The following is a 12,224-nucleotide window of genomic DNA, read 5'->3' as shown; positions in this document are numbered from 1 at the left end:
ATAGTTGGGTGTCGTCCGCATAGCAGTGGTATGTTAGGCCATGTTTTTGGATTCGTTTTCCAAGCGGTAACATGTAAATCGTAAAAAGCAGGGGAGAGAGGATTGAGCCCTGGGGCACCCCATACTTAAGTGGTATAGGGGTGGACAGGAAGGGCCCCATAGACACTTTTTGGGTTCTGCCACTCAAGAAGGATTTGAACCACTGAAGAACTATGCCATCAATGCCGCAGTATTCCTGTAGCCTGTTTATCAAAATGTCATGGTCAACTGTGTCAAAGGCTGCAGAAAGGTCTAGCAGTATGAGGATGGAACACTCTCTGTCTCTTGCCACGAACAGGTGTTGCATATTTGGATGAGGGCAGTTTCAGTGCTGTGGTGTTTCCTGAAGCCAGACTGCAATGGGTCATAGCTGTTGTTTTGTAGGGTTTTGGATTCTAGCTGGAGATATACAGGTTTTTCTATTAGCTTACCCAGAAAGGGAAGGTTAGAGACAGGTCTGTAGCTGGTCATTGCATCAGGGTACAGGGAGGGTTTTTTGAGGAGAGGCCTGATGATTGCTTCCTTCAGTAAAGCAGGAAATATCCCTGATTGTAAGGAACAGTTAACAATTTTGAATCAAATCAAATATCCATCTGGCCTCCCTCTGTAAAAGTAAGCAATCCATATTGCCACCTCTTAGTGAACGGTGGATCCTATCCAAGCCAACAAAACGCAAGGGATTAAATTTGCTACCATGAAATGTTTGGCCACCGGGGTGAGATTGGTCTTGTTCGAACTTGTAATACTTGTAATATGTTGTGAAATTCTCAAACGAAGCTCATTTTTGATCTTACCCACATAAAATGCCACACAAGGGCATATCAGAAATAAACCACTAAGGGTGTACTACAATTCACGTAATGAAAAAATGGACCAATTTCTCCCATCCGGTAGCCAAACATAATTGCCTACTTGGATATAAGGACACATAGAGCAGCCACCACAGGTATAAGCACCCGTGATCCTGCAATGTTTAGTGTTGGCTTGGGGGTCCACAAAATGACTGTTAACCAAAAGATCATGTAAAGAGGGTCATGTAAAGAGGGCACCTTACGGAATGAAACAAGGGGAACCTCTGAAACTATGGTGCTCAATTTGGCGTCATTCGTAAGGATATGCCACTGCTTTTCTAAAATTCGAGAAACTTCACGATGTTGTGCTAAAAATCTAGTACAAAATCTGGATGTTTAAAGAATGTAAACTGGAAGGCGCTGCCCAAGAATATAAACAAATTATGAGAATTATCCCACAATAAAAACTTCCTCCTGCTGCTACCACCTTGGGTGGGATTACCCCCTTAACCAACCCTAGAAGGACGAGAGTTTATACTAAGATAGGTGGTGCGCTACTTGGGTAGAGTTGATATATACCTTTTTAAAGGGGAACCAGCACGCTCTATGTATGAATGTGTGTGTGCATGAAAGTATGCTACTATTTTATTGGTTGATAAATTGATTATAACTAATAAACATATATTCCCATTTTAATATACGTTTGTGACAATTTATATCCAGCGCACCACCTATCTTAGTATAAAATCTGGATGTTTGTTTGTCCCTCCCAACTGGATGCCTTTTACCAGAAAGAAGGGAAGCCCTTACACTCACGTCAGCTCTTTTATATGCTTTAACAAGATTTTTATCACTATACCCCCTCTCTCGAAATCTCGATCTCAAACGACCTGACGAAACAATACGTCACATCATCTGAGCAATTGCGTCGAACACGCAAGTATTGCCCAGCTGGAATACCTTTAATAGTATGTGTTGGATGGAAAATTTTCAACCCTCAATAAAGATTTGGTGGCCGTGTCCTTCCTATACAAACATGTTGAAATGAGGCCATCATCAGATCCAGAAAAGGGACATTCGAAAAACTCACCTGCATAGTGAATTTAAGATTACGGGTATTAACATTAACCTCCTTGGCGGTAATCCCGAGCTGAGCTTGGGCTATGCCACCGCGGAAGATTTCTCAGGCACTCGTGGGCCGATTTTCATAAATATTTTTTAAAACACACAGCTAGCACTTTGCTAGCTGCGTGTTGTGTACGATCGCCGCCGATGTGCCGCTACCCACCGCGTAACACCCCCCCCCCCTCCCCGAGACCCTGTGCGCAGCCTGGCCAATCGGTGTCAGGCAGCGCTGAGGGGTGGATCAGGACTCCCGATGTCGTCATGATATCATCTCGATCGTCGCCGTGGCGACTGGGGAAGCCAAACAGGAAATCCCGTTCTGAACGGGATTTCCTGTTTGCTTTGATCGCCGGAGGCGAACGGAAGGGGTCCCCCACCTCCTAGTGCTAGCTACATGATAGCCGATGTGCAGCGGCATCCCCCCGATGCCGCTGCACATCGGCTATCATGTAGCTAGCGCTAGGCTAGCTACATGATTTAAAAAAATAAATAAATTAAAAAACAAGTGCTGCGCTGCCCCCCTGGCGATTTTATTGTAACGCCAGGGGGGTTAATGATCTTAACAAACCAGGCCAGTAAATCAAGACCACCCATCCAGAAAACTGAAATGTCATTGATGTATCTGTGCCAAGCCAAAATGTGGCACAGGTCCATCGAAAGGCCATCATTAGCAAATAGTTCTTTCCCACGCCCCCAGGTACAGGTTGGCATACGACGGAGCAAAGGTCGTGCCCATCGCAGCCCCCTGCACCTGGAGGTAATGGGCACCCTCGAACAAGAATATATTGTTGGTTAAAATGAAATTCAATAAAGTTAGCAGGAACACATTATGGGCCATATTCTGGATTCCTAGCTCACTTAGAAAAATACTCACTGCGTCTACTCCCAGGTGATGTGGTATACTAGAATAGAATAGAGGGCCTCCACATCCAGAGCCACTAATAAAGTGCCCGGAGGAAGTTGTAAACCATCCAGGGCTCGGAAAAAGATGGGATGAATCACGCACGTATGACAGAAATGATTGTACATGCAGTTGAAGGTGTCTATCGACATCAGGGTTGCTCAAATCCGAATTTGGGTGAAACCCGGATAGTTGCTATCCGAATTTCCGAATTTCACCTTGTCAATGACAATCACCTGGGCGTCTGACGTCTTCTTCGGTCCGTCATTCGGCGCCTCCCACGATGCGGTCCATGCGCGTCACGTGAGTACAAACACTTCCTCCTTCAACCCAGAAGGAGGAAGTGTTTGTAATCATGTGACCGCCGCGTGGACCGCATCGTGGGAGGCGCCAAGGGAAAGACCGAAGAAGATGTCAGGTAAGATTGACCCCCCGCCCAGCCTGCACAGGTGATTGTCATTAACAGGGTGAAATCTGGATAGCAACTATCCGGGTTTCACCCGAATTCAGATTTGAGCAACCCTGATTGACATAGATACTCACCTGTTCAGTGAGGGAGCCACGACCCGATACTATTAGGCGTCCCGGGGGTTTACTCAGATTCTTATGGACCTTTGGTAACGCGTAGAGCGTTGGAAGAATAGGATTCAGAGTCTTCAAAAAAGTAACCGTATCAAAATCAATCACAGTGCGGGACATAGCATCAGCAATAATGTCAAATAGCGCCTTTTGACATCGTGTGGCTCTGGATTGGGAGACCTTCACATAACAGACTCGTTTATTCAAAATTTCCAAACATATCTCTATACATTTCGACCTTCATGAGCACCACATTTCCCCATTTATCTGAAGTTTTGATGATCGATTTTTTATTGGCAACAAGATCTGCAAGTGTATCACGCTCAGCAACACTTAGGTTATCTGAGTCAGATCTACATCCCTTCAATTTGGATATGTCCTTCTCCACCACTTCAACAAAGGTTTTCAAATTTGGACACAAAGAAATGGTGGACACTTCCTAGATCTGTTCTGCAAACTGACTTCATCCAGACGTGGAACAAAGTAGGGTGCAGATGCCACCACCTGGTCAACATCAGTGTTATCTATGGTGGTATCTTGCAATTCAATTAAAATCTGGAGAGCAGCAACATCCTCATCTGACCACGGCTTCTCAAAAATGCATGTAGAAATCTTGTGGGATTTATCGCCGTAAAGGGCCTGTAATAAAATCCTTCTCCCAAATAAATGCAAATCTACAATAATGTCAAAAACATTGATATTGTATGTGGGACAAAAGCCCAAACCTTTTGACAACGATGTGCGATATTCATCAGGGATAGGTTCGCCGGTTAAATTGATAATCTCAAGATTAGCATTGGGGAGGACAGTCCCTCCACAGCTGGCACTTTTCACCATCCCACCCTATGCCCATTGGCTAAAAAAGCCAAGACTGAAGATGAGGAGGGTGAGGTGCCATCGGCGTCTTCCTGACATGACGAACCTGATTCCTGATGAGTAACTTCCTTATCTTTGGCCTTTTTATTACCCGATTTAGGAGGGTCGTGTATAGTTTGTTAATATCTAAGATTGTATTGGCGAGGTTGTCGTTGCCTGATGCAGAACTCACGGAAACTGCGACACTGCCACCTGTAGATGAGTCTGATTCCTCCGCAGCTGAAGGCTGCTGTGGGGGATTTTCTAGGGATTTTAGGTTTGCCTAAGGGCCTTCTTTTTGGATTGCTCCACCTATAGGCGGAACCAATCTTGTATGCTGTTCTATCACGCAAAACTTTTTGGTCTCTGTGTATCACCAGATTTTTGTTAAACTGGGTAATGTTTGTCCAACTCCTCACTGCTTGTTTTGTACAGAGGATCATAACAATACTAATTGATTCAGTAACCTTTTGAATTTCCTTTTCCAGGATTTTAAGGTCCTCTGTATCAAGCTCGCTCATCAGAGTTAGGCAAATTTTAGCACAGCATTTAAAATTTTTCTCCTACTGTTTTTTGAAATCTTTACTTCCTATGATGAGGAAAGATCTGAAACCGTAGCCAGGGGGGGGGGGGGTGAACTGGCCATCCAAATATATTTTGTTGTATTTTAAATTCCACCATAATTTGGATTTTCTTTCATACAATTTGGTAAGTTTCCTAAAGCCGCCATTAATCAGCTGTTGTGCATCCCTTGCCATCTGTGTCTGTGTACACTCACGCTCCACCCGTGCTAGGAGATCCGTGCTAGGAGATTGTCCCACCAGAGGATCTCACAACCCCCTTGCTGCTAATAACACACCCTATGTTGCCCTGGGCCCTGAGGGTCCAATTAACCAACGTAATGTAGGTATTAATTTCCAAGGGCACATACAGGTATGGCTAATTTGAAGTCACCCAGGAAACTTGTTTTTATTGTTTTTTCTGTCATGGGAGGCTGTTCGTTGTTGTTCTTCCCTACTCCATTGAACAGAAGAGCGTGTTCTATCCGTTAATTAGGCAGGGAGCAGAATTGGCCTTTGATTTCTGGGTTTCTATCACTCTGAAATTGCGTTTTTTGCCTTCATATTCTTTGCATTCATATGCAATTTTTCAGATGGAGGCAAAACATGTAATTTTAAACACGATGTATGTAAAAAAAGTAGAAGGCTATTGAGTTCAATGAATGCGGCAGTGCAGTTTTTGTACTGCACAGCAATATGCACAATATTGAGTGCAGTATTCAGTGCATATTAAGTGTGTTCCCTACCACGATCATTCGAGAGCAGCTAAGTGTCTGTATATGGCTTTAAAAGTCTAGGAAAGTAAAGGTGAATTAAAGTTCAGTTTCAGTTGTCTAGATTATTGTTGTTGTTCGAAGAACTGAATGGTTTTATTTTTTAAACTGGATGTCCTTTTAGATGTTGTTGTTTGTAATTGGCATTTAAATGCTTTGCCAACATGATTTGTGGTCATAGAAACTGCTTGTGGACATGTGCCGATAGCTGTCCAGAAGTTTACATGCTGTATAGATAAAAGATACCTATTAGGATCTATCATAATGCGTTGCCATGGAAATATATCTGTGTTCTAAAATTAGCAACCAACAAGTAAGATAAATCAGAGAAAGGCACAATTTCACATATACATTACACACATAAGCAAGCGGCTGCCTGTAGGGCTTGAAGCCAATTTAAAACGACAGGATTTTGAGACCTTTTCCTGCAGGTCAAAAGAATTGTAATAATAGACTTCATTATGAATAAGCAATGTAGCTGCTTAGCCAAGTTTCAAATGAGAACCTTTCCTGTTTCTGCCTCCATCCTCAAAAAGGATAATACTAGCAGTTACGGTACTTTATTTGCACAGGCTCCATATGCATTAGTTGTGCAGAAATGTAGCTAATTAATTTACAAAAGGAAATATTAATTAGAGGATAAGTTCAAAGACTGGGGAAAGCTGTAGATTTTTGTTTAATTGCTTTCTTTTGATTTTTTACAGTAGCTTGATGGTTAGATGGTGGGTGCAAAAATTTCTAATATAAGCAAAGCTATTTCTGAGTAATAATCTGGCGACAATCTTCAGGTTGCCCTTTGTGAGTCACTTACGCCTTGCCACTCTGCCAATCTGTCCACAAAGATAGCTGATCCGAACAAGAGATGGTCAAAGATTGTTCTTTGGTTAATTTGTTCTGCCAGCTAGCTTCCTGTGAAATAAATATTGTGCCCAGAGCACTTTGTGGACTTTTTGTTCTTGTTGAAATTGCTTAATGATCCTGCACTTTTGCTTTGCAGCCTAAAGCACCACACAATAAAGGTAAACAAGAGAAGAAGGTCATCCATCCCTACAGTAGAAAAGCTGCTCAGCTAGCTCGGGAAGGCCACAAACAGGACAGGAAAGAAAAGTGAGTGATTTTTTTTTCTCTTGTCTTTATAGAAAATTATTTGTTACATGGTACTCCAATATATCTGAACATGGAATGTTTCCCAAAAAAGAAAGAAAATCTAGAAGTACATCAGCTGACTGTCCCCAGGCAAATGGGTTTGCAGGTTTTGTTTTTTTTGTGAGAGGAATTTTAAAATGATACTGAAGTTAAGGGAAAGAAAAAGTTTGATCGCCTATGGTCCCCTCTTTCCAGTGCTGTCACCCCTGTTGCAGGTATTTGATCATCTGGTTGAATACGCCTTTGGGGATCCTCAAAAGGGTTTGGAGGCGCTTGTGTCCCCAAGTGCTTCTTTAAGACTGGCATCTCCATACTGAGCATGCCTGAGCATGCACTTGCACGTGCACAGTATGGAGCTGCCTATCTTCAGAAGCACTTGGAGACACAAATGCTTCTGAAAGCTTCCAAGGGCTCCCAGAGGCAGCAAATTTGAACTGGGGACAGCGCTGGAACGTGGACACAGAGAGGAGACAGTGAAGGCTCTGTGAGGTCCTGGAGCTTTCCCTCTCCATAGGTACCATAAGTATCTGACTTTTTATTTTATTTTGGTACACGTCTGCTTTAAAGCGCTGTACAATTTGGGATGCCTTATGTCAAAAAATGGCTCCTTTTAGCCCTGGCCAGCTCCAGAAGCTGAGTCCTGCCTTCTTGCTTGTATTATTTGACTGTTTTGCAGCCTTTGTGTTCATGCAGAAGTGGATGTGTGATGCCTGAGGTGGTGGGGAATGTCACACCAGAATGTCCATGCAATAAGCAATGAACAAAATCAGTACATCGCGATTCAAATGTAATGCGAGCCCTATGGAGCTATCACATTAAATACGATGCGAAATAAACATAGTGGCTGCACTTGCCTTACAGTGCATATATACATTGGCAGTGAGGCATACTGTCATTGTACTGTATGCCTCACTGTATGTTTGCGTACTACTGTACTAGTGTGCAAGGAGGCTTAGGATCTCACCAAAGCTGATAGGAGTGTATTTTGACCAGTAAGGAGATTTGGCCAAAGTTGTGGCTTCTAAAACCTTGTGCATAGCTCAGGATATTTCTTCTCATTTCTGGATCCTTGTAAGTTACTTTAGGATAGCAGTCAGATGTGCAGGCATGATCCAGTGGGGATCAGGGCATTTTGTGGCCTTTACTCGCGCCTGCTGCTTACCTGAGTTGACTAATGGTTTTGCTATTGAGATGGGAAAAGTAAGTATACGCATAAATCACTGGTTCCACTTCTTTTTAATTTTATTAAAGTGTACAAGAGATAAAAAAGCTAAAGAATGAATACTTACCCGAGACTTCGTCCAGCCCCATAATAGGGTTGCAACGGTATGAAATTCCACGGTATGATAGATGTAAAAGAAAAAATACCACGGTATTACGGTATACGGTAATAAACAATTATTTGGACCTGTAATAGGTGGCTGCAGCATAGGTAGCCAGGGATAGGTGTAGCCAGTGGTAGGTGGCCGAAGCGTAGGTAGCCAGGGATAGGTGTAGCTAATGGTAGGTGGCCGCAGCATAGGTATCCAGTGATAGGTGTAGCCAGTGGTAGGTGGCCGCAGCGTAGGTAGCCAGGGATAGGTGTAGCTAATGGTAGGTGGCCACAGCACAGGTAGCCAGGGATAGGTGTAGCCAGTGGTAGCTGGCTAAAGCATAGGTAGCCAGTGGTAGGTGGCCGCAGCACAGGTAGCCAGGGATAGGTGTAGCCAGTGGTAGGTGGCCGCAGCATAGGTAGCTTGTGGTAGGTGGCCGCAGCACAGGTAGCCAGGGATAGGTGTAGCCAGTGGTAGGAGGCCGCAGCATAGGTAGCCTGTGGTAGGTGGCTGCAGCATAGGTAGCCAGGGATAGGTGTAGCCAGTGGTAGGTGGCCGCAGCATAGGGATAGGTGTAGCTAGAATTAGGTGGAGAGCCAGAGGGAGGGAGAGGGGAGTCAGGGGACAAATACTCACTTGTCAGCAGCCAAGTCCTCGGTCCCAAATGCTTCATTCACTTAGAGTGCAGAGACGCTGGGCGGGAACGAGCGTCACTGATGACGCCAGCCCAGGACTCAGGAGAAGTGCTCTGCATAGTGCGCCGCTGGTGGGAGCCTGGGAGGCAGTCTTTGCGTTCCAGCAGCCGCGTCTTCACTGGACGCGCGTCATATCCAGCGCCTGAGAGCCGACTCGCCGAGTGGTGACGAGCGGCGAATGCGGAAGCGGAAAAACCGGTATTTTGACAATGTGCATGGTATGATAACCATGATAACCATGCACATTGAAACCGCAATATATCGCGATACCGGTATATTGCGACAACCCTGCCCCATAAGCACGTGTGAGTCCCTCGCCATCCTCCCGCAGTCTGCCGTTCAGCCGTGATCAGCCCTGGTAACTGGCTCAATTGGGTCCAGTCTGGGTCTTCTGCACATGCACGGACCTTCCGCACATGTGCAGTAGACCCAGACTGACACGACTGAAACCGTTACCGGGGCTGATTGCGGCTGAACGGCAAATCGTGGGAGGGCAGCGAGGGACTCGCACGTGCTTATGGGGCTGGAGGAAGCCCTGGTTAATTATTCATTCTTTAGATTTTTTTGATTTCTGGTTTACTTAAAGTTTGTGGAAAGGTTTTCTAACTAGTCTTGCTTACCACTTCCTGACCGCCTAACGCACAGAGGCGGCCGGGAAGTGGACCCCGCAAGGACCGCCATATAGACAAATGGCGGCAGTCCTTGTAGGGGCATGGGCGGAGCGATCGCGTCATCCGTGACTCGATCCTCCGCCTGTCGCCGCTCACCCGCCGCAACATCCCGCCGGCCATACGGAAGCGCCGGCGGGATGTTAACACCGCGATCGCCGCATACAAAGTGTATAATACAATTTGTAATGTTTACAAAGTGTATTACACAGGCTGCCTCCTGCCCTGGTGGTCCCAGTGTCCGAGGGACCACCAGGGCAGGCTGCAGCCACCCTAGTCTGCACCCAAGCACACTGATTTCCCCCCCCCCCCGCCCCAGATCGCCCACAGCACCCCTCAGGACCCCCCCTGCCCACCCCCCAGACCCCTGTTTGCACCCAATCACCCCCCCCCCAATCACCCATCAATCACTCCCTGTCACTATCTGTCAACACAATTTTTTTTTATCCCCCCTCCCCCCTGCCCCCTCCTGATCACCCCCCCCCCACCCCTCAGATTCTCCCCAGACCCCCACCCCTGTGTACTGTATGCATCTATCCCCCTGATCACCTGTCAATCACCCGTCAATCACCCATCAATCACCCCCTGTCACTGCCACCCATCAATCAGCCCCTAACCTGCCCCTTGCGGGCAATCTGATCACCCACCCACACCAATAGATCGCCCGCAGATCCGACGTCAGATCACCTCCCAAGTGCAGTGTTTACATCTATTCTCTACCCTAAACACCCACTAATTACCCATCAATCACCCCCTATCACCACCTGTCACTGTTACCCATCAGATTAGACCCTAATCTGCCCCTTGCGGGCACCCAATCACCCGCCCACACGCTCAGATTGCCCTCAGACCCCCCCTTATCAATTCGCCACTGCAATATTTACATCTGTTATTCCCTGTAATAACCCACTGATCACCTGTCAATCACCCATCAATCACCCCCTGGCACTGCCGCCCATCAATCAGGCCCTAACCTGCCCCTTGCGGGCAATCTGATCACCCACCCACACCAATAGATCGCCTGCAGATCCGACGTCCGATCACCTCCCAAGTGCAGTGTTTACATCTATTCTCTACCCTAAACACCCACTAATTACCCATCAATCACCCCCTATCACCACCTGTCATTGTTACCCATCAGATCAGACCCTAATCTGCCCCTTGCGGGCACCCAATCACCCGCCTACACGCTCAGATTGCCCTTAGACCCCCCCTTATCAATTCGCCAGTGCAATATTTACATCTGTTCTCCCCTGTAATAACCCACTGATTACCTGTCAATCACCTATCAATCACCCATCAATCACCCCCTGTCACTGCCACCCATCAATCACCCCCTGTCACTGCCACCCATCAATCAGCCCCTAACCTACCCCTTGCGGGCAATCTGATCACCCACCCACACTAATAGATCGCCCGCAGATCCGACATCAGATCACCACCCAAGCGCAGTGTTTACATCTATTCTCTCCTCTTAACACCCACTAATTACCCATCAATCACCCCCTATCACCACCTGTCACTTTTACCCATCAGATCAGACCCTAATCTGCCCCTTGCGGGCACCCAATCACCCGCCTACACGCTCAGATTGCCCTCAGACCCCCCCTTATCAATTCGCCAGTGCAATATTTACATCTCTTCTTCCCTGTAATAACCCACTGATTACCTGTCAATCACCTATCAATCACCCATCAATCACCCCCTGTCACTGCCACCCATCAATCAGCCCCTAACCTGCCCCTAGCGGGCAATCTGATCACCCACCCACACCAATAGATCGCCCGCAGATCCGACGTCCGATCACCTCCCAAGTGCAGTGTTTACATCTGTTCTCTACCCTAAACACCCACTAATTACCCATCAATCACCCCCTGTCACTGCTACCTATCAGATTAGACCCCTATCTGCCCCTAGGGCACTCAATCACCCGCCCACACCCTTAGAACGCCCTCAGACCCCAGCCCTGATCACCTCGCCAGTGCATTGCTTGCATCTATTCCCCCCTCTAATCACACCTTGAGACACCCATCAATCACCTCCTGTCACCCCCTAGCACACCCAAACATCAGATCAGGCCCTAATTTGCCCCGTGTGGGCTCCTGATCACTCGGCCAAACCCTCAGATCCCCCTCAGACCCCCTTCCGATCACCTCCCCAGTGCATTGATTGCATCTATTTTCCCCTCTAACCACCCCCTGAGACACCCTCAATCACCTCCTGTCACCCCCCTAGCACTCCTATCCATCAGATCAGGCCCAATACAACCTGTCATCTAAAAGGCCACCCTTCTTATGACCGGTTCCACAAAATTCGCCCCCTCATAGACCACCTGTCATCAAAATTTGCAGATGCTTTTACCCCTGAACAGTCATTTTGAGACATTTGGTTTCCAGACTACTCACGGTTTTAGGCCCGTAAAATGCCAGGGCGGTATAGGAACCCCACAAGTGACCCCATTTTAGAAAAAAGACGCCCCAAGGTATTCTGTTAGGTGTATGACGAGTTCATAGATTTTATTTTTTGTCAAAAGTTAGCGGAAATTGATTTTTATTGTTTTTTTTTTTTCACAAAGTGTCATTTTTCACTAACTTGTGACAAAAAATAAAATCTTCTATGAACTCGCCATACACCTAACGGAATACCTTGGGGTGTCTTCTTTCTAAAATGGGGTCACTTGTGGGGTTCCTATACTGCCCTGGCATTTTAGGAGCCCTAAACCGTGAGGAGTAGTCTAGAAAACAACTGCCTCAAAATGACCTGTGAATAGGACGTTGGG

General features: G+C 46.5%; 1 protein-coding gene across 1 annotated transcript in view; it reads left to right on the top strand.

Annotated features, from left to right (window-relative positions):
* TMA16 (translation machinery associated 16 homolog) overlaps nucleotides 1–12,224 on the top strand; it is a 142,739-nt gene that overhangs the window by 61,886 nt on the left and 68,629 nt on the right. The window contains exon 2 of the mRNA XM_068269398.1: nucleotides 6,621–6,730. Coding sequence (XP_068125499.1) covers nucleotides 6,621–6,730 — 110 coding nt within the window. The remainder of the gene's footprint in view (nucleotides 1–6,620; nucleotides 6,731–12,224) is intronic.

This window comes from Hyperolius riggenbachi, chromosome 1 (genome assembly GCF_040937935.1).
Source record: "Hyperolius riggenbachi isolate aHypRig1 chromosome 1, aHypRig1.pri, whole genome shotgun sequence".
NCBI lineage: Eukaryota > Metazoa > Chordata > Amphibia > Anura > Hyperoliidae > Hyperolius > Hyperolius riggenbachi.
Note: the sequence above shows the minus strand (reverse complement) of the source record. Positions and strands in the feature narration are given on the sequence as shown.